Here is a 25,234-nt window from a genome sequence, read left to right as displayed (position 1 = left end):
GAGCCAGGCCTCTTTACTGATTTAACTCGGGGGCAGCTATTGTTGTTGTTTAGTAGTTTAGTCGTGTCTGCCTCTTCGTGACCCCCTGGACCAGAGCACGCTAGGCACTCCTGTCTTCCACTGCATCCCGCAGTTTGGTCAGACCCATGCTGGTAGCTTCGAGAACACTGTCCCACCATCTCATCCTCTGTCACCCCCTTCTCCTTGTGCCCTCCATCTTTCCCAACATCAGGGTCTTTTCCAGGGAGTCTTCTCTTCTCCTGAGGTGGCCAAAGTATTGGAGCCTCAGCTTCAGGATCTGTCCTTCCCGTGAGCACTCGGGGCTGATTTCCTTCAGAATGGAGAGGTTTGATCTTCCTGCAGTCCATGGGACTCTCCAGAGTCTCCTCCAGCACCAGAATTCAAAAGCATCAATTCTTCGGCGATCAGCCTTCTTTATGGTCCAGCTCTCACTTCCATACATCACTACTGGGAAAACCAGAGCTTTAACGGGGACAGCTATTACTATTTATTTACTTACTAAATCTGTATACAGTGGTACCTCGGGTTAAGTACTTAATTCGTTCTGGAGGTCCGTTCTTAACCTGAAACTGTTCTTAACCTGAAGCACCACTTTAGCTAATGGGGCCTCCCGCTGCACCGCCAGCGCGCAATTTCTGTTCTCATCCTGAAGCAAAGTTCTTAACCTGAGGTACTATTTCTGGGTTAGTGGAGTCTGTAACCTGAGGTACCACTGTACTCTCCTTTTCCTACTCATATTGAAATACTGCCCTTCAATGAGGCCAAACTTAGATGCACAAAACGTTTAGGAGTATGTGTCCCCCAGCGTCCCCACAGAAAAAAACAACACTGGATAATTCCCAAAATACAACACCATGTATTGCAGCAGGAAATACAGTGGTGCCTCGGGTTACATACCCTTCAGGTTACAGACTCCGCTAACCCAGAAATAGTACCTTGGGTTAAGAACTTTGCTTCAGGATGAGAACGGAAATTGTGCAGCAGCGGCGCAGCAGCAGCAGCAGCAGGAGGCGCCATTAGCTAAAGTGGTGCTTCAGGTTAAGCACAGTTTCAGGTTAAGAAAGGACCTCCGGAACGAATTAAGTTCTTTAAAAATAAATAAATTATTAAGCTTTCAAAATTTATACAAAAAAGACAAAAAACAAAAATTAAAAACACATATAATTTCATTTCACTTATTTTCATTTAACTTATTTCTCGGACCTCCTCATACCTCCCCTTTTTGTATTCCAATTCAAATTATTCATTCAGCAAACGGAACGAATTAAGTTCTTAACCCGAGGTCCCACTGTGCTGTACCGCCCTTTACCCGTAGATCTCGGAACGGTTCACCACATAAAAAACACAAGCCAAAACAACAACAACACGCATAACAGAAGCAAGAAGGAAGCAGAACAGCGGCGTCCCCAGAGGAGGGGAAGCCAGGCCTCAAGCCCGTGGCTGAGGGAAGCCGCCTGGCCAGACCCGCTGCCGCCGTCGCGCCCGCCGCCCTCCGCTTTGGAACTCCGGCTTTCGGCCACCGTCCGCGTCACTTCCGGCGCGCGAGAGGGGGGGCCCCTCTGTCCAGCCGTAATCTCTCCGGGCGCCCCGGAAGTTTTAACGTCCAGGCCCCGCCCCCTCGCCCCCGGAAGTGATTGGCGGCCCCCTTTTCCGGTGAGGAGGAGGAGGAGGCTGCCGTTGCCGCCACTTGGGCCAGAGCCGGGGCGCTGCCTCCGGGGGCCGGGCCGGGCGGGAGGAGCCGGGCGATGGGCAGCGGGCGGGAAAGCATGAGCGGCTTCCCTCGGCAAGGCGCCCTCTCGGGGCTGGGTCACCCGGAAACGGAAGACAAGGGCTGCCTGCTGTCCGCCTGGCTGTCCGCGGGAGCCTCGGTGGCGGCGGCGGCGGCGGCGGGAGGAGGAGGCGGCGGCGGCGGCATCGTCGGCGGAGGCTCCGGGGCTGCCCCACCTCAGCTCGCGGCCCGTGCGCCGCTGGACTCCGCGTCGGCCCGGCCGCTGTTCCCTGCCTCGGCCCGGGCAGGGCGGAGAGCGAGGGGCCGCGGGCGGGGTCAGTGCCAGCGAAGGGGGGCTGCTGGGGGCGAGGGGGGCTGCTGGGGGCGAGGGGGGCTGGCGGGGGTCGGGGGTTGGCTGGCCGGGGGCGACCACGGCTCCCCTCCCCGCCGCCTTGGCGGTTCTCTGAGGCGGGTTGCTGAACGGCGGGGGGACCGGGAGAAGGGAGCCGCTTCTGGCATTGCGGTTTGGAGGGCTTGAAAGGGGGGCGGGGGTTCAGTCAGGTTTGCGGAAGGTGAGGTGGTCGGTGCCCCTGTGGGACCTCCGTGGTCAGAGGCAGCATCCTGCTGGACGCCAGAAGCTGAGGACAGACAGCATAGTGGGTAGGGGGTTGCAGTTACAGGTAGGTAGCCGTGTTGGTCTGCCATAGTCAAAATAAAAAAATTCCTTCCAGTAGCACCTTAAAGACCAACTAAGTTAGTTCTTGGTATGAGCTTTCGTGTGCATGCACACTTCTTCAGATACACTGAAACAGAAGTAGCCAGATCCTTCTCACCCCTTGCCTTTTCCTGTAAGACCTATTGCAGTCATTAAGAGTCGTCAACAGGCTCATCTCAGCTATCTGCCAATCTCCCATTCCCACCACCCTTCTGAGTAATACCCCTCCCCACCTTCTCACTGTATAGAAGGATCTGGCAACTTCTGTTTCAGTGTATCTGAAGAAGTGTGCATGCACACGAAAGCTCATACCAAGAACTAACTTAGTTGGTCTTTAAGGTGCTACTGGAAGGAATTTTTTTATTTTGGGTAGGGGGGGTGTGCCTTCATGCCCAGCTAGTGGCGCTCTCTACAGTGGTACCTCGGGTTCAGTACTTAATTCGTTCCGGAGGTCCGTACTTAACCTGAAACTGTTCTTAACCTGAAGCCCCACTTTAGCTAATGGGGCCTCCTGCTGCCGCTGCGCCATCGGAGCACGATTTCAGTTCTCCTCCTGAAGCAAAGTTCTTAACCTGAAGCACTATTTCTGGGTCAGCGGAGTCTGTAACCTGAAGCGTATGTATCCTAAAGCGTATGTAACCAGAGGTACCACTGTATAGGCATTTGGCCCATAGCCTGATCTGATGGAGTTTTCCTTATGGGCTTAAATGGGTTCCTCCTTTCGCTTTTCCCCCCAGGGCCAAGGGCTGCATATGCTTCCCCACCAAATTGTCCTCTTATTTCAGTGTACAGCTTTTAAGTGCATTGCTCTTCTCCTGCGGGCCGCACTCCGAATGCTGATAAAAAATCTTCCTCACGCCAATTCTAAAATGTGACTTCTTGGAGCTGCTGTGGTTTTGTGCAGGGAGGTCATTTGGGTTACCTGGAAGCAGGTGGCAAAACAGTTCCAGAAAGGAGAGGTCTTGTAGTAGGTGGATCTTGCCCACTGGATACGTTGCTGCTTTGTTTTTATATTTTCTTGTATGTTCTGGGGTGGGGGTCCTAATGTTTTTATAGTTGACATTGGATAAACATAGTTTAGCATTGCAATATATGAGTTCTTGCTCTCCCACAATCTGAATTGTAAGCAGGGTGTTTGTATCTGCAACTTTCTGTTTCTTTTTTTCTTTGCTGGAGTCTGCCCTTAAAAGCACCTCATCTTGCTCTCTAGGCCTTTCAGGGGCACAGGTCTGAGTTTGCAATCTGTATTGATGTATCAGATGTTAGTAGCTAGACCCCTGAAATATGGCACTTGAGTACGCTTATTTCTGTATAAGGTACTTTCCCTTCTCTGTAGCTTGTTTAATTGTCCATAGTACCTTATGGTCCAGCCTGAGTCATTAGGGCATGTCATTTTAGGAGATGAAACTTAATTTTTGCAAATTTCTTTAGTGAGGAGTCCTAAAAAATAAGTTTTTGGGTGCAAGGAATTTAAATTATTATTTTTGTGATTGGACATTTTAATTACTTTTTGAAAAAAATATCTTCTGAAAATGTCAAGTAATATAACTGCAAGTGCTTGACAATCATTTTTAATGATTTCTATACAATTTTGCACACATACTACTTTCCAAGCAAAACTAAAATATATTAATTTAACCAAAATATATTTTGAGTTCCCAAGTCCTTGCAGCTTTTTAGCACCCCTCAGATTTTGAATTTGAATGTTGAAAAATTAAACACACCCTCCTGAGGCATGCCCAATAAGTTTGGTTTGCTTTGAACAGTCAGTGATATCAAGAATAATGTTTCTTAATAGCTTTATTGCTCCATACTTAATCCTTAGTGGTAATCTTTGATGGAAACCCTTGGGAACTCTGTAATTATAAGCTGGAGGTGAATGAAATTTGAATATGTGACAGTATGTTAGTAAGTAATGTGGTCTTTCTGCAGATTGTTCTTAAATTATCTGTTTTGTCAGTAAATACAAACTTTGGTTGGAAAGTTTGTTGTGCTTTAAAGTTGCACTGGTAACCCTTGATGGGTGACTGGAGGTGAGAAAAAAGTTTATTTGGCTTATCTTTGACAACAGAAATAACTTTCCCATATAATCCCATTCCAAAGTTACCGCCAAGGAAGTGTGCATAGGATTGCAACCGTTGTTCATTAGAGGTCATTGGGAGGCCCATGCTGCATGTTTTGTATTAGAAAATATGTAGGCATTATCATATTAAGTAAACTTTCTATTGTGGAAGTTGTGCTGTGGTGTAAAGCTCACATTTTCTCCATGTTTATTTTGGAAAATTCTGTAAAACTGTCTTTCCTTAGCTGTTGTTCCTACTTAAATTAAGGCTCAACTAACATGATTTCTTGGCAACACTCTACTGCCATGCATTTCAGATGTATAATCATGAATGATTGTGGGTGGCTCTGGACATGGCTTTAAGAAAAATAAAGCAACATTTTCCTGGCAGGTCTGTCATACATAAAGGGTGTATGATGAGGTGGAACACCCAGGACATACCTAAGGATGTCAGTTGTGTTTTATAAAAAAAAAATCACCATTGCATGTTCTGTTTGGGATATTCTTTTAATACTCTAGCTCTTGCAGTGAGGCTTTTTCAAAGGCCTCCAGACTGAAGGAAAAATTAAGATTGGGTGGCACTAGTCAAGCATATCCTATTTTAGAGAGTTGTGTACTAGCAGCATGGGAGTGACTACAAACAGGGAGCCCGGACCCAGGACTTTGGCGTTCTGTTGACACATCTGGGAGAGGGGAAAGGTTTTTTTATGTCCTGTTGATCTCAGAGGATTCAGAGCTAAGAGACGTATCCTTTGGCTGAGCAAAGTCAGCAGAACAGCTGGGCCATGTGGCCCCACCTCATTGCATCCCAATGGGCTGAAGCGAATGAGACCTCTTTCGAACTTCCAGTATTCAGCAATCATTAATAGACTTCAGAATGATGAAATGCAGGCTTCTTTATCTGCTGCCTGTGTCCTCGGTTGCTAGGGATTGTTCTGCAGTTCTGTCATCCAAAGTTCCGCACCGAGGAAGGTGTTCGTTTTGTTTAAGATTTTGGTAAGATTGCAACCATGCGCATTTGTGCAACATCTCCCTTTCTGTATTTTCTTTGTCATCTGGGCAAAGTTTCAGGAGAAAAGCGAGAGAAACATGAAGGTCCCGTCCCCTGCGCCTGCCATGTTGGTCTGAGTAGCACAAAATTCTCATCTTTCTATGAAGCCCATGGGTGGGATTCAACTAACAACTCCTGTTAGCTTAAGAGAGCTTCACCCTCCATCCTCATCCTCCAAAATTGTCTCAGGCGGATGTTGGGAGAACCCCCAAAGCAGTGCACTGGAAGGAAGAGTGAAAATTTTGGATAATTTGGAACATCAGAGCATATTAGCAGCCCCCAAATTGCTTAGCCAGGTTATGGAGTGTCAGGAGTAGAGTTGGGGCTGTCTTGAAATAAGAAAGTCACTGTGTCTCAGTAGTAACGTAGAAAGGTTCCCCGGTTTAACATCAACCCTTCTCTGTTTTTATCTCCCCCAGCTAGAATGGAAGAATCTCACTTCAACTCCTCCCCATATTTTTGGCCAGCAGTGCCCACAGTTTCAGGACAGGTAAGGAGTAACCAAGCAGCAACGTGCTTCATGCAGTGTTTACCCCGTAGCTATTCTAAACTCTTCCCCTTTCCTCCTTCCCGCTGTAGATTGACAACAGTATGTTCATTAACAAGATGAAGGAGCAGCTCTTGCCCTCAGAGAAGGGCTGCGGTCTGGCTCCTGCCCACTATCCCACCCTACTGACTGTACCCACCTCCGTGGCCCTTCCCACCAACATTTCTATGGATTCTGACACCAAGCCAGAACAGCTAACTCCACACAGTCAGGCTTCTGTGACGCAGAACATCACTGTGGTGCCTGTGCAGTCTGCTGGGCTCATGACAACAGGTGAGAGGACTGGGAGGGTGCCGTAGCAGTGGAGGGGTGCAGCTCAAAGAAACGGTGTTTGGGCCGTTCTTGGTCAAAGAGCAAGGCTAATCCTTGTCTCAGGTGGTAAAAAAAGAAGAGCATGCTGTCTGAAGGCACAGTATGGCCTGAATGCTTCTGTCCCATAACTATCTACTTGTTGCCTAGATGAATGTCTCGGTTTCAGTCCTGTACAGTCGTACCTCTGAAGTCGAATGGAATCTATTACAGAAGTCCTTTCAACTTCCTAAACATTAAAAAACCAAGGCGCGGCTTCCGATTGGCTGCAAGAAGCCCCTGCAGCCAATTGGAAGCCGCAGAAGCCAAACAGGATGTTCAGGTTCCAAAGAACGTTCTCAAACCGGAACACTTGCTTCCGGGTTTGTGGCGTTTGGGAGCCAAAACATTCGACTCACAAGGCATTCGGGATCCAAGGTACGACTGTATTGTTTGTGTCTTTATTACACCCTTCCTCTGAGAAATACAAATTATCATACACAAAGAGGTCTACCAAAGTTGTATTCACCAGCTCCCATGCATCTTGTCTACTTGGCTGGGGATGGAAGGGGGAGTTTGCATCTCAGTTCTGAAGGTCAGCCCAGCTGTTCTCAGGCAGCAATGTCAAGTTCTCCTTATACAGTTTTACTGCCCAGAAGCAGGAAAAGCCTAGAAAAGGAGGTCCTAGTTAGGCCATGGGTTGCCCAAGCTCTTTGGGTTCTTTTGGAATGCAGCTGTCAACAATCTACAGCCTTCCTCAGCTTTGGAGCTGGGCATGGATGGGAGGTCACCAGCAAACGATCTCCACCTACCATTGCAGCTTCACAATTGAGAGTAGGGCTGGGCAATCATCTAGTTTTCAATATCGTGATGTATCACCAGCTAAACATCGCAAGATACTGATATATCAGTGTCTGAAATAAGAATGGAGCAATGTAGAGGCATTGGCTGGCTGCACGGTTTTCCCCACATTGTGCTTTCTGCATCATACACACACACACACTACACACTGATTCACAATATATTGCCAGGTCCAAAATAATGAAATCAGTATCATGATATGGACTTGAAACCAGTTTTGGACGAGGTTTGGGGTAATATATCAATAGATCACTCAGCCCTAATCAAGATAAATGCTGGTCACTTGTCATGCTTGCCAAAAAAGAGTCCCACAGTCATTGTGGTGGTGAGATTTGTTGAAACCCAATATTCAGTGTTCTTCCTCTCCCCAGCCCCCTTTATCCTCGCAGCAACCCAAGTCCTAGTCCGACTCTTAATTACTGCAGCATATGGAATGCCTTTTGTGACAAAACCGTTAAACGTGCAAGTCTTCCTTTCCTTGGACATCTTGAAAGATGGAGTTGGGATCTGACCCTTCCCTTTTTCCTCATTGCAGGTCCTGGCCTGGTGATCACTTCTCCCTCTGGGTCTCTGGTGACCACAGCCTCTTCCGTGCAAACCTTTCCCATCTCTGCACCAATGATTGTCTCAGCGCTTCCCCCTGGCTCCCAGGCAACTCTCCAAGTCGTACCTGACCTTTCCAAGAAGGGGGCCACAGCTCTTTCAGAGGGTGGGGCGGCCGGTGGTGCTGGAGGTATAACCCCCAAAGCTCCTCGCGGTCGAAAAAAGAAGCGGCTGCAGGAATCTGGCCTGCCAGAGATGAGTGACCCTTTTGTGCTATCAAATGAGGATGATGAAGACCAGCACAAAGATGGCAAGACATACAGGTGTAGTTATGGGACTCAAAGTTGCATCTGGGCAGCTAGTGTGCGTTTGAATTTTAGACTTCATTGGTTCTGGTTTAATCATGATCTTGGCAGAAGGGAAATAAAAGAGTTGCGGTAGTGTTAGATGAGGGACACCAGAGAAATGCTTACCTGTCTGGTCTTGAGGAACACATGTTCGGCTTGTGAACCAAAAATCATAGCATGGCTCAAGGGCCACTCTGGAATTAGCAATAAGAAGAGCAACCAATCCTGGAATAATTGAATAAATGGTTAATTACAGGGGGGGGGGATTAGTTACAGAAGCAGCATTCAGATAGGACCAGCAACTATTTGAGTCGATCTCTAGAGGATCAGGACATAAAGAATGAGACGAAGCAATGTGTTGGTGCCATGGTAATTGTGGAAAGGGGACAGTGATAGATGCCAGAAATACATTGCATCCCTTACAAGGCTTTTATAGGGGATGCCATGGGGTGGTGGCTGTTTTTGCATCTGTCACTAAAAGGTAGATATGCTTCAGGAGAGAAAGAAGAATTGGAAAGGGAAAAGAACCTAAGGCACAGGTGTTGCCTATTCCAAGATGGTGGGAGATGCTAAGAACCAGGAGGTTATCCTCTGGTCTAAGGCTTCTTGGGCTTTCCTTTGCTGCAAGTTTGTGATAGGAGAACTGGGGTGAAACAAAGCTTTTGTAGATCACTTTAACATCCCCTTAACTGGAGAAAGAACATGAGGCTATGCATTCCATTAGAAACCAAAACACAACAAAAGTTATAAAACAGAGATGTAGGAGGAAAAACTGGAGGGGGAAGTGGAGAAAGAGAATTGGGGGCTGGGGAGGCAAAGCTACCAATATCTGGACTGACCTCAATCGGATGAGCTAAAACAGGACTTTAAACCCCACTTTACTTCTCATAGATTTCATACTTCAATGAGGGGTTTGCCCAGATCAGTGGGGGTGGAGGGCACCTAGAGAGCTAGTAATATCTTAAGTTTTTCTGCCACAGATGCTGAGTGCAAAGGTTTGTTTAGTGCAAAACGAGTTTTGTCTATACATCATGAGTAGAGGCTCCTAGCTTTGATGGGTGCTAATGCATGCTAACGTGTTGACTGGTGGTTGTAGTGTCTGACATACAGAGTTTTCCTTTGCCAGAACTCTAAGCAGGCTTGTTAGTGATTACACCCTAGGTTGGTTGATTGTGTTAGGGACCAGACCAGGAGGAAAGTATCTTCAGATTTTGGAGTTCTCGTACCTCTTTGCAAAACTGGTAAAAGAGTCTCTTGGAAGTGAATGTGCTAAAGAAGGAAATCATGGGGCTGCTTCCTTATTGTCTTGGGTGCCTTAGCTTAAGCTTAACATCTCAACCTAAATGGAGATTTGAAGTCAAATGTGACCATGGAAAAAGATTGGGAAGTTGATTTCCTTGATAACAATGGTTGTGTCCTTCTAATGCTTGATTGGTCTGTTTGTTGCCAGTGAAGGTGCCCAGACAGAAACAAGTTGCCCTCAGTTCCCAGGATTATATTCCATTGTTAAAATAAAGTATTGGACTCTTGAGAGGCTAGTGCAAATTGCCTGGGGCTATAATTTTATGCTGAGAGCATCTTTAATTCCATCTGCTGCAAGTCTTGTGTAAATATGAGATACTGAATAGTCATACTTTCTTTGTCCTAGGGTGGATTCTGAATATTTGATACTTGTAGTTTCAGTATATTGGCATAGCTGAACTATTGCTCTGACTGTTCTGTAATTCTGAGGAATTTGTCTCTCAAATAGCAATTCCAGTTGTCTCTTGTGCCGAGCTCTTGTAACATGTGGTGTGGCTGAACAGGTTGTGCTTGTGTGGGGGTGTTTGCTGTCTGTACTACAGGGTTCTCTTCCATGTAAGTAAGATGGTCTTGCATACTATATTTATTTTTACTAAGTAGCATTAATTAGTTTGCTGGAATCCAGGATCATTATGGTGCAATGGTACAAGCCAGCTCATTTTGTCTTGAACTTGTGCTGAGGAGTGTTCTTAGTTCTGTTTTTCCGTGCCCTGTTAGTTTTGCAACTGAATTCAAAGCAGGATTTGTGCTGCTGGCACTCTATCCTTTTACTTCCATTGTTGACTTCTGTAGCTGGTGAGGGCTGCTGTCCTAGTTTGCTTATTAGCGTCTCTCAAGTGTTTCTAAATGATAATGGCTTGGCTTGTCCTCTGTGGCCATAATCCAGCAAAACTATACGACTACATTGGGGCAAGGCGGCAACTTGTAGTTTCTTAATGTGCTTATAGTAGTTTATTAGGACTGTTGAAGAAGCAAATTGCTTTTCAGAATAAAATGGATTGTTTCTTCAGTATTTGTCATTTCTACCAAAGAAACTTCTTACTACTTACTCCTTGCTCCAGTGCAGTACAAAATATGGAGCCTCTGACATTGATCAGATGATCAGGTGTGATTGCACAGCACATTCTCATTGACAACGTTCCGGCTACTCCAGGAGCAAAGGCATTAGAATGTTTTCAGCCCAACTTTGGTTAAAAAGGGGGAATGTTGCCAATTCTGCTGGGTTAAAAACTTGAAAGCCCTTGAGGGACAGGCTGAAGAATGGTGAAAGGGGTCAAGGGAGAGGAAGCCCAGAAGCAAAGTGGCTGATGGAAGAGTGCAGAGTTGGTGATGGATTGAGAAATCAGAGGCTGAGGGAAGAGCAGGTAAGGGAGGAACGGCCTAGTGAGCAAAGAAGTCTTGGAGTTGCGGGAAGAAAGGGCTGCTGAAAAAGAGATATCTCAGCTTCAAGGGAGAGTATGTGGCATAGGGAAGGAAGGCGGGAGTGGTTAGAGCTGTTTTTGGACTACAATTCCCACCATCCTTTACCACTGGTCTTGCTAGCTAGGGATGATGGGAGTTGTAGTCCAAAAACAGCTGGAGACCCAAGTTTGGGAAAAACTTGTGTTAGAGCAAACAGAACAAAGAAGCAAGCGGACTAGAAAGTTGCAACTTAAGGAAGCAATTATTATTGGTTGGGTATAATAAAATGGGGCAGCAGGGAAGGACCAAGGACAAAGTAAGATGTAGGGGATAAGGAAGCAGATGCGCAATTGAGCTTTCAGAGCCTGGGGCAATGGGATTGCTAGACCCTGATAGGCCTGCCTGCACCTTTTAAGAATCGCATAGGAGGTGAGTTCTGTCATTTGTGACTTACTATCACTGCAGCATTCCACATGACCCTACTAAGGGGACAAGGACAGACGAGAAGTAGTGGTGGCAGATTGGAGCTGCTGTCCTATAGGAGGGAAGCTTAAAAGGGTTGGCATTGCTGTAACAGGATAACTGCTGCTTACGCAGGTTCGTTGGATCTTTTCTCTTAATCTGTACCAATTGGACCCAATCTCTGGCAGCAAGTACTTCAGCCCAATTTATAAGCTAATATTCTGTGTTGGGTGTGAGATCTCCACCACCAATTGTAACTGATTTTTCTCCCAACTATATCCCCCTCCACTAAACTTTGATTATGAAAATCTTCCTCTCTGTTGACCAGGATCCCTGGGGAGCCTAGAACTTCATGGTTTGCAGGATGTGCTGGCTGCGTTAATACTTGGTATAGTTGTCAGAGCTTGGACTTCCCAGCTTCTGGTTTCGTTCATGGAAAAGATCACTTCAAGTTAGTACTGATATTCAAAAATGTGGTTGTTTCTGAGTGTTTATTCAAGCAAAAATAGGCGCAGATGTTTTGGGATTGTCAGATCTTGAGAAGGTGCTGCAGAATACAATTATAGTAACAATAGCCTTTGGGTGGGGGGAGACTTTCAGTTACCTACAGCAGTTTGGCAGCGAAATGCGACACCCAGTGTTCTTTGTGTGCCTAAAGGGCAACAGCGTGAAGCTATTTAATTCAGTAAACAGTAGAACTTTTAACAAGATCTCATGTTCAGAAGTGTTTCCACCCAGGCTGATAGTGCATTCATAGAAGGGTCCCTTGAAAAAAATCCAGTAGACCTAGCCTCTTACTGGCCACTTCCTCTTTGATCCCATTCAAGGGGGCTTTGGATGTTGGGACATCTTGCCCACTTGACCATGACACAGAGCCTTGGCTTTAGTCTCTGGTGTATCAGTGACCAGTTCTGAGACCTCGTCATTGCTGGGCAGGCGTGTACAGTTGAGGTTGCAATGGCCTAGGCAAAGTCCCAACTGGACCTGATAACTTTTGTGGTCCTTTGAGGTCTGAGGATGGGGAGAAGACAAAAGGCTTGGGATTAAGTCACTGTGTAGCCGAAGAATACTTTGCCGCCAGGGAGCCCTTTCATTTACAGATCCAGCAGCTCATCACATGGTGAAACAGCAAGAGTTCTAGTTGTAGAAGCTCCAGATACCCTCTGTGCCATGTAACTACCACCCATCGCATCCTCTAGGCTAGGTTTGGTTTTTCTCATTTATACAGTCCTTACAATGAGGCGGGGCGGAATAGTTTTGTTGCCAGACATACACAGCTATTTTCCCAGAGCCCTCTTGTCACTGCCTCCTCCTGATGGGACATGGTTACGTTATATTCAACCATACCCAACTTTGGGCCAAAGCTGTGGGTATCAAGTGTAGGCAGATGCCCCCCTCTGTTGGAAATGAGTCCAGTTGTGAGCGTGTCAAAGTCTGTCCTGTTGAAACACTTTTAAGAAAGATGGTTCTGAGCACCCACAGTTACAATGGGAGCAGACTGCTGCTGCTGCTGCTGCAGCTAAGGCTTATAATGAATGTTATGTCGTGAAGCAGGTCGTTGTAGCAGCATACAGAGGAAGGGGTTGAGCAGGCAGAGCCTCAAAATGGCGCCAAGAAATCGTTCTCTATCCAATAATCATTTCTGTAAAACACTGCAGAGCTAGGCAAGAACTATATTTGATAAAGATTGATTTCTTGGCACCACTGTGAGGCTGTGTCTTATCTTTTGCAGTTTCGGTACAGCCTTTTTTATTATCCTTTTTCGCCGTAGAGCATCCTGGGGCCATATGGTATTGCATTGCTGTTGGGTCTTCCCCAGTTCTTGTGCATCTCCAGCTTGAGCGCTGCCTTCACATAGTGAAGTGTGGATGCCTGTCTGAGAGGAGAAGGTGCATGCATGATGGCGGTGCTGAAGTGAACATAAGAGGTCTTCTGGATCAGACCAAAGTCCTGTCTAGTCCAGCATCTTGTGGGAAGTCTAGCAGTGAGGCATCGGTGCTATATCCCTCTCATGATGCCTGCATATACATTTTGTATAGATTCGCACAAACGCATTACTAGGGCTGCCATTACCGGGATTTAAAAGGCGGAATTGACTTCAGGGTTGGGGGGTTCTCCGAAAGGCAGCACTTTGTCCTGGATCTTAGGCAAGTCAATCGAAAAATCACAACCCTAGCCTTACAATATAGGCAATTTTATTTTTGATTCCTTTCCTAATGATCCCTGACATGGAATGTCATTTTCAACACTGTTGTACCCTCAGTTGTCTTTTTCATTGATTTATCCAACCCAATCCTAAATCGCTTTCCTAGGCAATCACCCCACCTGCTAACATGGACTGATTTCTCTCAACCTCTTTATTTTTATTACCCTGAGCAATTTAGTGTTCTCAGCAAATTTGACTACATCACTGCTTGCCTCTAGCTTCAGATGAATGAGCTTAAAACCACAGGCCCCGGTGCAGGTCCTTGAGGGACCCCACTGATTAAATTTCTCTGTTGTGAGAACAGTCTACTTATTCCACTCTCTGCTTCCTGTTCTTTATCCTATGGCGGCTAAGTTTCCTCTGGAGTCTTTGGTGAGGAATTTCTAAGAGGGCATAATCCAGTGTGAGTTACTCCGTTGATTTGACATTGACTCCCTGCTCCTCTTCACATGGCCATGTCCCCAAGCTGTTTGAGAGTTCACCAACTGAAAGGAAGGAATAGTGTTAAGGGCACCTAACACTCCTTTCATTGGTGCCTCAGGGCCTGCTTCCAGTCATCAGTGCATGCTTGTGTGTGATATCTGTGGGTTCCAATGCTACTAACTGCAGGAGATTTAGGCTTCCGTTACCATTTTGATAGAGACGCGGGTGGTGCTGTGGGTTAAACCACAGAGGCTAGCACTTGCCGATCAGAAGGTTGGAGGTTCGAATCCCCGCAACGGGGTGAGCTCCCGTTGCTCGGTCTCTCCTCCTGCCAACCTAGCAGTTCAAAAGCACATCAAAGTGCAAGTAGATAAATAGGTACCGCTCCGGTGGGAAGGTAAACGGCGTTTCTGTGCACTGCTCTGGTTCACCAGAAGCAGCTTAGTCAAGCTGGCCACATGACCCAGAAGCTGTACGCCGGCTCCCTTGGCCAATAAAACGAGATGAGCACCACAACCCCAGAGTCGGCCACGACTGGACCTAACGGTCGGGGGTCCCTTGACCTTTTTACCATTTTGATACTTCTTTTATAGTGTACTCACCCAACTCTTCTCAGCATTTGTTGAAGGGGTGTTTTGTGTCTGGGCTTCCTGAGCCTTTCCCCACTCCACCCAGTATGGTTCCCCATCTTAAGGCACTTGTCCTTGAACCCTGTTGCAGCTTGATTCCTGGTGCTAGTGGGCATGTGCCCGGCAGTGTTCAAAATTCGCCAGGCACATTTTGCACCTAGCTATCAGCCATAGGGACGCGGGTGGCACTGTGGGTAAAACCTCAGCGCCTAGGACTTGCCGATCGTCAGGTCGGCGGTTCGAATCCCCGCGGCGGGGTGCGCTCCCGTCGTTAGGTCCCAGCGCCTGCCAACCTAGCAGTTCGAAAGCACCCCCAGGTGCAAGTAGATAAATAGGGACCGCTTACTAGCGGGAAGGTAAATGGCATTCCGTGTGCTGCGCTGGCTCGCCAGATGCAGCTTGTCACGCTGGCAACGTGACCCGGAAGTGTCTGCGGATAGCGCTGGCTCCCGGCCTCTAGAGTGAGATGAGCGCACAACCCTAGAGTCTGTCAAGACTGGCCCGTACGGGCAGGGGTACCTTTACCTTTACTATCAGCCACTTGTGACCAAGTGAGGATGCCTGGGTGCCAGGAGGGTGCCTGACAGCTCCACCATCTGGAGGTGCACGCCTGGGGTTCCTTGGATCTTGCCTGTTTTCGCACAGTGGCAACACATCCTTTGGGATTCTATTAGCGGTGTTTTATCTGCACAGTCGGAACAAATTTCAGGAACCAAAACATATTGAAAAATGTGACTTTTGCCGTCTGGCCCCAAATGGCAACTAGACATTCCGTTTTGGCGACTGTAACCCTGGTTTAAGGAGCCATTGGGCACTGAGTTTCTAATACTGGTGCCTGGATATTTGACACCACTGGTTTGAAGGTGGTCCTGCCAGACAACCAAATGGTTTTAGCTTTGTTTGCCAGATCAGCTTGTTTAGGCATGCATGTGAATGAGAGAATATATTCAGAGTACAACCCCCAGCTTCTGCATTTACAGGGGGGAAACAAACAAGAAACCCGCAGCACTTGGGAATTGATGGTGTGGTGTAATGTTTGATTTTGGCAACTATTTGCATTCTGTGGTTGGCTTAGAAAGATGGATTCAGTCAAGAGCAAAGAAGAGCTCAGTGATTAAAACGAGTTGCCGATTCCCAAGTATGCGCTGAGCGTTGAGTTTGATGTAGGGCTGGTTTGGCACGAGTTTTGAGTCAGTAAATCCCCAGGTCGGATTTCAGTAAGCTCAATTTTCTAGCCTCTTCTCTGAAATACGGAGGACATGGAACCATTGTAAGGATGATCTATGCGGCTGCTTTGAGCATTAGATTTTGAAAAGGATGCCACCTTTTCACAGTGCAGCACTAATGTTCCTTCTCCGGCTTGTATGGGTTAATAACTACTATGACAGCTGTGGGCGTATATGCTTTCTCTCAGTCCCAGCATAGAGATCCATAAATCCTGAAACTGGTCCTAGCTGAGTACTGCTTATTCTGGCATTGACTCGCCAAGGTCTCAAGCTGTGTTCTTCCTCAGCCTTGCTGCGGGTTGAACCATATGCATGTAAGGCATGTATTCCCTCACTGAGCTAGGGAGGGACTCTCCAGAAGGTGGTGTTCCTGTGAGCTTTTCAGCCCAAGTGAAGTATCGTATTTTTCGCCCTATAGGGTGCACCAGCCCATAGGACACACCTAGTTGGTTTTTTTTGGGGGGGGGGAATAAAGGGGGAGGAATTATTCCCCCCCCTCCGCGCGCGTGCTCTGGGCAGCAGACTGCTATCCACAGCCTAGGGAGCCTTGCGGGAACTCCCACGGGCTCTCCAGGCTTGCTGATAGCTTCCTGAAGCCTGGAGAGCGAGAGGGGTCGGTGCGCACGGACCCCTCTCGCTCTCCAAGCTTCAGCGAAAGCCTGCATTCGCCCCATAGGATGCACACAAGATTTCCCCTTCATTTTTGGATGGGAAAAAGTGCATCCTATAGGGCGAAAAATACGGTATACCCAGGCTTACATTTTTTGATATTGTTCATATGCTTCTAGAGGGGAGAACCAGTTAAGTGTAGGTACATTTTTCTGAAAGTCAGAGAGCTGGAGAAACGTCTCCATGGTCCCTGGGTGACTTGCAAAGGAGTGTGTGTTGGTTTTGACTTAATGTTCATGGCTTGCCTTACTCCTTACTCTCAAAAGCACTTCCCTGTGGCTGCCCCAAGTCATTCCTGCATGTTGAATTGTTTGCAGGTGGCTTTGCAGAAGATTTGGGTGAGTTCGCAAGCAGAGGTCCCTGCGCTGAGAAATAGGAAAGCACAACATGTAGAAATATCTATGTTGGGGTCATTGTTCCCTGTTTAAGATCTGAAGTGCCCCACTTTGTTCTTAAAAACAAAATGTGTACATGTAATAGCGCATTCTTTTTCATCTGCGGGGTTAAAAATGTCCTGCTTTCCTATGGTAATTTTCTATCACAGTTTTATAAGTGGAAAACTTTGCCATGATATTTCCCTCTACTGATCTTCATTCTTCTAGCAGTGTGTGGTCGGGATCTCGCACAGCGATCCTGCCTGGTTTAAGAGGCCGAGATGGCCATGGCAGCCTTTTAGAAAGCTGTTTTGATAACCTCACAGAGCTTTCTGAATACTGAGGAAGGAAAATTGGGGAGTTTTTAAGACCAGCTTTTTATGTAACGGCTAACAAAAATTGGGAAGGAAAGTTGAGACTGAAAACCCTCTTCTTTCTCTCAAAGCAGCTACTTCTGTCCTTCCCTTGTTCTCCTCAGAGGAATGCTCATGCAAACTTTCCTAGAGGCCACCTCCATTTCAGCTGGGTTGCTGAAGACTGTTATGCTGGGGAAAATGAGTTAACAGCTTAGCTATGACAAGAATTTTCTATCTATAGGAAATCCAGTTGTGAGATCTTGACACTCAAACCTGCAGAGAGTGGCATTTCATGTGAGGCTCCCATTTTTAAAAGGTTTTGCATAATCAAAACCATCTGTTGGATTTTACTAGACACCAGACATTTTTGTTTGTTTTTTTTTAAAAAAAGAAGTTAATCCTAGAAATTCAAACCAAAGCCTTGTGTTATGGGCGGCTATTTTGGGAGGGGGTGTTGGAGCTCTAGCCAGTCTGGGAAAGCCCTGCTTTAATTGCATGGAAAAGGGAGCGTGCCAGTTCATACATGAACTATTTAAAAATCTATCCGAAAAGGCAAGCAATAGATACTGTTGGCAGAGCGAAATACAGAAAGCGTTGCTTCATTACTGCCATGTGCTCATGGCCATGCAGTACCATTCTGCTTTCACAAACGGTCTGAAAAAGTACTCTGTTATTGTCATCTATTAATTGTCATTTATTATTATTTATTAAATTTGTATACCGCCCTATACCCACAGGTCTCAGGGCAGTTCACAGGATAAAATCACAATATAAAATCGCAAAATACATAATAAAAACAAAAGCAACCCTATCCCCCCAACATATTTTAAAAGGGCATTGGATGGTAATCAGCCCAAGGAGGCCTGGTTAAAAAGGAACATTTTTGCCTGGTGCCTAAAGGGTTAGGGCCAGCGAACTTCCCTGGGGAGAGCATTTCGCAAACAGGGAGCCGATGCAGAGAAGGACCTGTTCTCCTGTTGCCACCCTCTGGACCTCTCGTGGAGGAGGCATGCATAGAAGGGCCTGAGAAGATGGTCTCAGGGTCCAGCAGGTTCATATGGAAACCTGTATATGAACTCTGAATTCTGTGTTGTTATAAAATTGTCTCTGCCATATGAGAAAACAGTTAGGGATTTAAAATGGGAGTTGTTGTTTTGGTTTCTTACTGTGTCCTTTTATCATGTATTTCATAAAATAAACAAATTTTTAATACATAAAAACATATTTTAATACATTTATTGAAATAAAATGTTTAATTAAATAAATAAAACGTAGAATGAGACAATGAAAGGGCGGCCTGTATATCGTGAAGCAGCAGTTCCCTTCCCGCCAGTCAAAGCAGAATGAGAAGGAACGTCTGAGTTATGGTCACATGACTTTCCTGAACATGTGATCTTCCTTGTGAATAATGTGCTCCTACCTATAAAGCATATCTGAGCCCTTGCATGGTGAAGGTGGGGCTATGAATCAGGAAATCCTTAGCTTGAATCTTGTCTCTGCCTTCCCTCAACTCATTAGGGAGCCGCAGTCCAGGCATAGGCAAACTTCGGCCCTCCAGATGTTTTGGCCCAGAACTTCCATGATCCCTAGCTAACAGGACCAGTGGTCAGAGATGATGGGAATTGTAGTCCAAAACATCTGGAGGGCCGGTCAGCCTATGCCTGCCATAGTCCCTCCCATTGGCAATATGAGGCTGATACTGACCAACTTTACCCTGTCGTATCTTACAAAAAACCTGCAATGTGTGAAGTTCTTTTAGAATATGTGCATTATCTAAATGTTAGGTTGTTATTGATGATGGTGGCATTTAAAAAAAGATATGTTCTGTTGTTAATGAAATGTAAGTAAGCAACATTTACCATCCAGTAGTAGGGGATATCCCAGGTACTAAGACGATTTGCAGAGGTTTCCCAATCAATCAGCTGTAGAAAAGGAGCAATTTGTGTGCCATCCTTTTCATAAGTGAACTGCAGCCCCTCTAGTCCTGGGATTGTGGCCATTTCCTCCTGAAAAGAGGGGGTGTCTTATAATTTTTAATGCTTACCTAGGCTTGGGAATAGGTTAGAGATTAGCTCTTTGGTTTGGGAAAGGCAAGTGACTGTTCTAACACTATATGCCGTGGATTCAGATGGCATTGTTGAGTAAAATCAGCACTCAGTTCTACAGAGCAGAAAGCAATTGCTTGTATCATGGCATCTCAGTTTGCATCCATTGTGGGTATCTGTGTCGTGGTTTCTTTAGCTCCACATCCTAGGGCACTGGGGAGGGGAGGGGGGAGCCGTGAGCCCAAGGCCAAATGCAGCCTTCATGTCCTCTATCCACCGCTTGGACCTCTGCCCAGGCCATGCCCAGTCTCTGACACTTCTCAGTGACCTTGCTCTGAGCTAATGTCAAAGCATTTGACTTTTCTGAGTAGTTTGCACAGAGTTTAATGTGCAGAGTTGATTACCCGAGGTAGATTCACCCCAGTCGTTGCATGTGCGAAACGAGGTCCACTCATGCAATAGGACTTCCTGCTTCTCTTCCCTGTGTGCCCCCTAAATCTGCTCTGGAAGGCTGGGGGTGGGGGCTTCCAGAACAAGTTGGGGGGGGCACACTTGGGGAGGAGAGAGCGGAAAAGTCTCGTTGTGTGAGCGGACCTTTCTCATGTAGTGCTATGTTGAATTCCACCCATTGGATGCTCCCTTAGTTTTGCCTGGGGGCCCCAACCAGAACCATGATGGAATATTCCCACCCCTGCCCTAGTTGAAGTGTAGCTTATTGTAGATCCGCTTCACCAAAACTGAATTAGGAAAAAACAGAATTTGGGGGTGGAGGAGGTAGCCCTTGGGGGTAGCAGCAGCCTTCTAGCGAGCAGAGGATAGGTATCCTCGGTCCCGGGTGTGTGACCCTGTCTCTTTCGCCCTCGCCCTGGTCTCAGGTGCCGGATGTGTTCCCTGACCTTCTACTCCAAGTCGGAGATGCAGATCCACTCCAAAACCCACACCGAGGCAAAGCCCCACAAGTGCCCTCACTGCTCCAAGAGCTTCGCCAACAGCTCCTACCTGGCCCAGCACATACGCATCCACTCGGGCGCCAAGCCCTACACCTGCAGCTACTGCCAGAAGGCCTTCCGCCAGCTCTCCCACCTACAGCAGCACACACGGTAAGGGCCGCGAGGGCGGGGGAGCCTTCCGCGCTGCATGTGCTGCCGGCATCTTCGCATGAGGCAGGTGCCCGTTTGGGGGAGACTGCTCAGGGCAGCGTTGGCATTGACTGCCAGTGGTTCCCCCGTTAGTGCACTGAGCAAAAGGTACTCCTCCGTGTGTGCTCTCTAGCCCTCTCCTAAAGAGCCGCCTGGGGCGAGTGGAGGGGGGCTGTATAGCCGCCCAAGACAGGCATTCCTCTGTGATCCGTGGGAGACTGAAAGCTGTAGGTCAGGACTGGCAGCCTCCCCAAACGGCACTTCCTGAGCAGCCGCCCCTACCCCCCAAGCCCCCCCCAGCCCCGGGGCTTCCCAAGCGCCCACATCTGCCAGCCCGGTTCTCCTCTCTCTGACCTCCTGGTGCAGCTAGCGCTCTCGGCCTTTCGTTCTTTCTTTGCTGGGGGCAAGAGCGCTCCTTGGTTTCCCCTCCCCTGTCGCCAGGCAGCATGGCGCCATCCCTCATGTTGTCCTTGCTAGCCAGCTGGCGGTCATATCCCAACTGCTGCCCCTGCTCCTCCTCCTCCTCCTCTTCGGCAGGATCCACTCCAAGCTCCACACGGCGATTGTCAAGCCGCACAAGTGCCCTCACTGCTCCAAGAGCTTCGCCAACACCTCCTACCTGGCCCAGCACCTCCGCATCCATTCTGGGGTCAAACCCTACACGTGCCGTTACTGCCAGAAGGCGTTCCGCCAGCTCTCCCACCTACAGCAGCACACACGGTAAGGGCCAAGGAGGCTGGGGGCCCAGCCTGGCCCCCCGTGCCGTCAGCATGCACCTTTTTGGAGCACGCACGCCAAGCATGCAGAGTGGGGGGAACGTGGGGAGGGGGAGGCAGACCAGCCCCGTAAATTGCAAGGGAGCGGCCCACCAGAGAGGATGGAGTGAGGGCTGCAGAAAAGGCAACTGACCATGCCAGGGCAGGGGCGGGCAGGGGCCTGCCCTGGGGAAGTCTCCCTTGCCCCCCACACTTTTCCCCCAGGGGGTCACAGAGAGAGAGAGCGGGAGGCAGACACGGGTCATTAGGGGGCCCGACCTATGGGAAGGGGGATGGAGGACAGGAATGGGAGCAAGGGTGTGGAGAAGCTTCCATTGGGTAAGAAAGGGGAGCCACTTCCTTTAGCAATTTTGGCCTGGCATTGGGGGTGGTTCTTTCAGAAGGCCGATGAATGGATCTGTGGGCCTGTCCTTGGGCGGTGTGGAGGGCAGAAGGAGATTGCCCACAGGCCTCTCTGCCTGAGCAGAGACCTTGCTCTCCAGTCCCTTGCCTTGGCACGGCCGCGGGTGACTGTGATACCGGTGAGCTTGCCTTTTGCCCAGGAGCTGCTTGTCCCTCTTCTTTTTTTCTTGCACGATCTTGCATGCTTCCCCTGCCCTTAGCTAGCTCAAGTCGAAGGAGGAAGGGTTTGCAACACGGGGTTCACACAAGAGAAGTGAACGAATAAGCCTGGTGGAGGGGAGTTCGCCTCTTGCTTAGCTCATCTGTAGGGCTTGCTGGGAGCAGGGTTCTGTTTCAGTGTTTCTCCTGCTCATCTTCCCTTTGCGCTTTTCCTTTCTGCGGCAGGATTCATACTGGAGACCGGCCCTACAAATGTGCTCACCCTGGGTGCGAAAAGGCTTTCACGCAGCTCTCCAACCTGCAGGTAAGGTGGTGAAATTGCTTCGTATTCCCTTTTGAAGTATGGCACTATATGGTCCTTCATCTCTCCAAACCAGAGCAGAAAGGAGTTCTGACTGGAGAGTGTTAGAAAAGAAGGCATCTCTATATCTGTTCATTCCTTGAGTGCAGGATCTATGGGTGTGACCAGGGTTGTGTTGAGAGCCTAGAATGAGCAGGAAGTTGTTTACTGTAAGGGGGGTGGGCATTCATCAGAATTTAAAAGAACTGTGAAAATATTGAAATCCCTGGAGTTATTTTTGGAGGGTGGGCTGGGGATAAGACAGCTCCCATTGATCTCAGCGGGTCCTTAAGTTCAATCAGTTTAGTCTGCTTTTATGGATATCTCAGTTGCTTAGAACGTGGTGCTGATAATGGCAAGGTTGCTGGTTCAGTCCCCATATGGGATAGATGCCCTGCAGGGGATTGGACTAGAGGATCCTTGGGGTCCTTTCCGACTCTACAATTCTATGATTCTCTGATCCCAATATTAGTAGTTTTAGTACCGATATTGCATAAAATTAATGAAGTGTTCACTAGACATTGTGCAATAAATGGAACAGACCAGTTTTATCCTACTGCAGGCTTGCAATTCTGAATCAAAATAAGCAGCCTGAAGAAATATGTGTGTGTGTGTGTGAGAGAGAGAGAGAGAGAGAGAGAGAGAGAGAGATGGAAGTTTAAATATCTGTTAAAGGACAAGGCAAGGATGTTCATATGTGGCTTTTTTCAATTACTGTGGTGCAGTCTGATTTGGTTGCTTAAGTAATCGTGGGAAGATCAGTGGTTGTTGCCTGTCAGAGTAGGTAGATAGCTACATCTATAAAAATTAAGATGTTCCTATCAGTATGAATAATGACAAATCTGAATGCTGAATTCAGAACAGCTGCCATTGCTTCCTGTGAACCGTGTGTGTGTGTGTGTGTGTGGAATATGCTTGTTAACTTGACTACATACGAATTTTCATGGCTTGGGGGGACGGGGGAAGCATGCATTGCAGAATACAAATTCTAAAAATTAAAGGCTTTGCTTGAGGAGTTTGGAAAGGATAGCTTAGGGTGTGCTTGCGTCCTTTTTATGCTGAACAAACCTGAAATGTGGTATGAGTTTGGAGCAGAGAAACAAAGAAGGATGGGATAAGGGAGAAGGAACATTCGGAGGGATGGGGAAAGAGATGGGTAGATGGAGAACCTTGTGAAGTGCCCAGGTTTGAACTCTGGACACAGCAATTTAAGCAAGGTTTAATGAACCTGTCTTCATAGGGGAAGGGCCTGGAGCCCAGGAAACAAAACTGGATGCTAAATCCCAACACACTGGCCGCTTTCTTGGTTACTGCATATTTAACCTGATAAGTTAAATATTTCTCAAAGTCGTTTTCGGAATATTTTAAACGAGGGCTGGTGGTTCAGTTAGCAGCCTCTTAATGAAATACCATATATAACTAATCCCAACTTTGCCAATGCTAGCGTCAAGAAGAAAAGGAGACTGCTCTCCTCTCTTTGCCGTCTGGTGCATTTAGGTCCACTTTACCCCCTTGCAATGCCCCACACCTTTTGTGGAACAGATTCTACACCACTTGCCCATGATGGCAGCAGGGAGAAGAGGAGGAAGGACAAGTCAACTCGCACAACTTTAAATATTGCTCAAAGTCTGCTAAGCGACAGCTGATCTCTCCTAAGTGGAAGTGTGGGGCAAAGTAAGGAGATGAGGATCAGCAAGACTCTGAAGCCACTATTACTTACCTTGGCCTCTGAGAAATGGAATAGAGACGGTAGGGAAAGGGTGAATGGGTCTTTTAACATGGCACCACAATAAGAAGCTAGGTTTTATCAATACAGCTTCTGTGTTTTTTTTTTAATAGATATTTATTGCAGTTTCAGAAATTATATACAAAAGAAAAACAAACAAAACACAGACAAAAAAGAACAAGTATAATTTCAATCCCTTATTTTCTTATGCCTTACTTCGCTGACCTCCTCCTACCTCCCCTTTCTGTATTCCAATTTCAAAATATTTATTCAGCAAGTCCTCTCCCTTAATTTCATTTAGTTTTAACCTTTCTTTTCTTTTAACTTGAACATTATTGCTATAAACCACCTAGCTTCTAAGCCATCATCGTTCTAACATTCATTAATTTTGCAGTGTTTCTCATCCCTTTCTTCAGTTTATTTTTGATAACCTTATCTTCATTTAGTTTAGTTCATTTACAAAATCCAGTTTTACCTTATCCAAACTTAATCATCGAACTTATACATCAGTTCTTATTCTTAAACCATTTTTTCTAAGGCCGACCAAGGTTCCCTTCCACGAATTTCCCAATTTACATAACAATGATAAGAAAAAATAAAAGCAACAAAATAAATTGTAATTATGAACCCTTTGGAATCCCAAACTCCACCCCCCTTTCCCGGTTTCAGTCCCCAAAAATGTCCATCAGTCTTAATCTACTATCAGCCTGGAGATCTCACGTCCGAGGCGCTTGATTGTCTCTCAGTTCCTCTCTGCCGGTCTTTTTGATAGAGCTTTATCAATACAGCTTCTGCCGTGTGTGCATATGTGGATAGAGAGAGCCAGTGTGGCGTAGTGGTTAGAGTTGCAGACTAGGACCATGAAGACCTGGGTTCAAGTCCCTGCTCAGCCTGCCAAAGAGATCACTTATGATCTTTGTCCAGTCACTTATTCTCACTTCTTCTGTCTCACAGCCCTGAGCTTCAAGGGCTTGATAAATGAAAGTAATGGTGGGTGGGTTGGGGGTACCATGTTTGCAGCCTTGACTTCAGAGGAGGGTGGAATATAAATGAAGCAAATAGCATGCTTATGTCTTAAGTATAAATGAAACCTGCTTTGGTTTCATATCACTTTGGGTTCCTTAAGTGCAAAGGCAATTAACCAAGAGGCCAGTTCGCATATGTATGGCTGTCCAAAGCAAGCATAAATCTCTGGCTGTAGAGTATGTTGCAGGTTCAGTATGTCAGGTCAAGAGCAAGCTTGAAGTCTCAGATGCATAGAGATTTGAAGGACCTCTATGGAATCAAGACTTGGAGCACTTGTTCTTGAGTTTGGAATTCTGGGGTGACTACCAGCTAACTTGGCCTTTCTCAACCTTGGGCCCTCAGATGTTGTTGGACTATAATACCCATCATTCCTTGCTGCTAGGACCAGGGATTAGGGATGATGGGAGTTGTAGTCCTACATCCTATATGA

At 47.1% G+C, this 25,234-nt stretch overlaps 1 protein-coding gene across 5 annotated transcripts in view; it reads left to right on the top strand.

Moving 5' to 3' along the window:
- The first annotated feature begins 1,687 nt into the window (after positions 1-1,687).
- ZNF384 (zinc finger protein 384) overlaps positions 1,688-25,234 on the top strand; it is a 28,421-nt gene continuing 4,874 nt past the window's right edge. The window contains exons 1-8 of one of the 5 annotated variants that reach the window (XM_082206068.1): positions 1,690-2,064; positions 5,977-6,047; positions 6,137-6,377; positions 7,789-8,119; positions 11,637-11,759; positions 20,112-20,336; positions 20,913-21,095; positions 21,938-22,016. In XM_082206068.1, coding sequence (XP_082062194.1) covers positions 1,767-2,064; positions 5,977-6,047; positions 6,137-6,377; positions 7,789-8,119; positions 11,637-11,759; positions 20,112-20,336; positions 20,913-21,095; positions 21,938-22,016 — 1,551 coding nt within the window. In that variant the 5' untranslated portion in view covers positions 1,690-1,766. Of the gene's footprint in view, positions 2,065-4,012; positions 5,503-5,976; positions 6,048-6,136; positions 6,378-7,788; positions 8,120-11,636; positions 11,760-20,111; positions 20,337-20,912; positions 21,096-21,937; positions 22,017-25,234 lie in introns of those variants that run through there. The other 4 variants (XM_082206071.1, XM_082206070.1, XM_082206069.1 and 1 more) reach the window with 4 other exon arrangements.

The sequence above is a fragment of the Podarcis vaucheri genome (assembly GCF_965113315.1).
Source record: "Podarcis vaucheri genome assembly, chromosome: 17".
NCBI classification, from domain to species: Eukaryota; Metazoa; Chordata; class Lepidosauria; order Squamata; family Lacertidae; genus Podarcis; species Podarcis vaucheri.
This window is presented reverse-complemented; position numbering and strand designations above follow the sequence as displayed.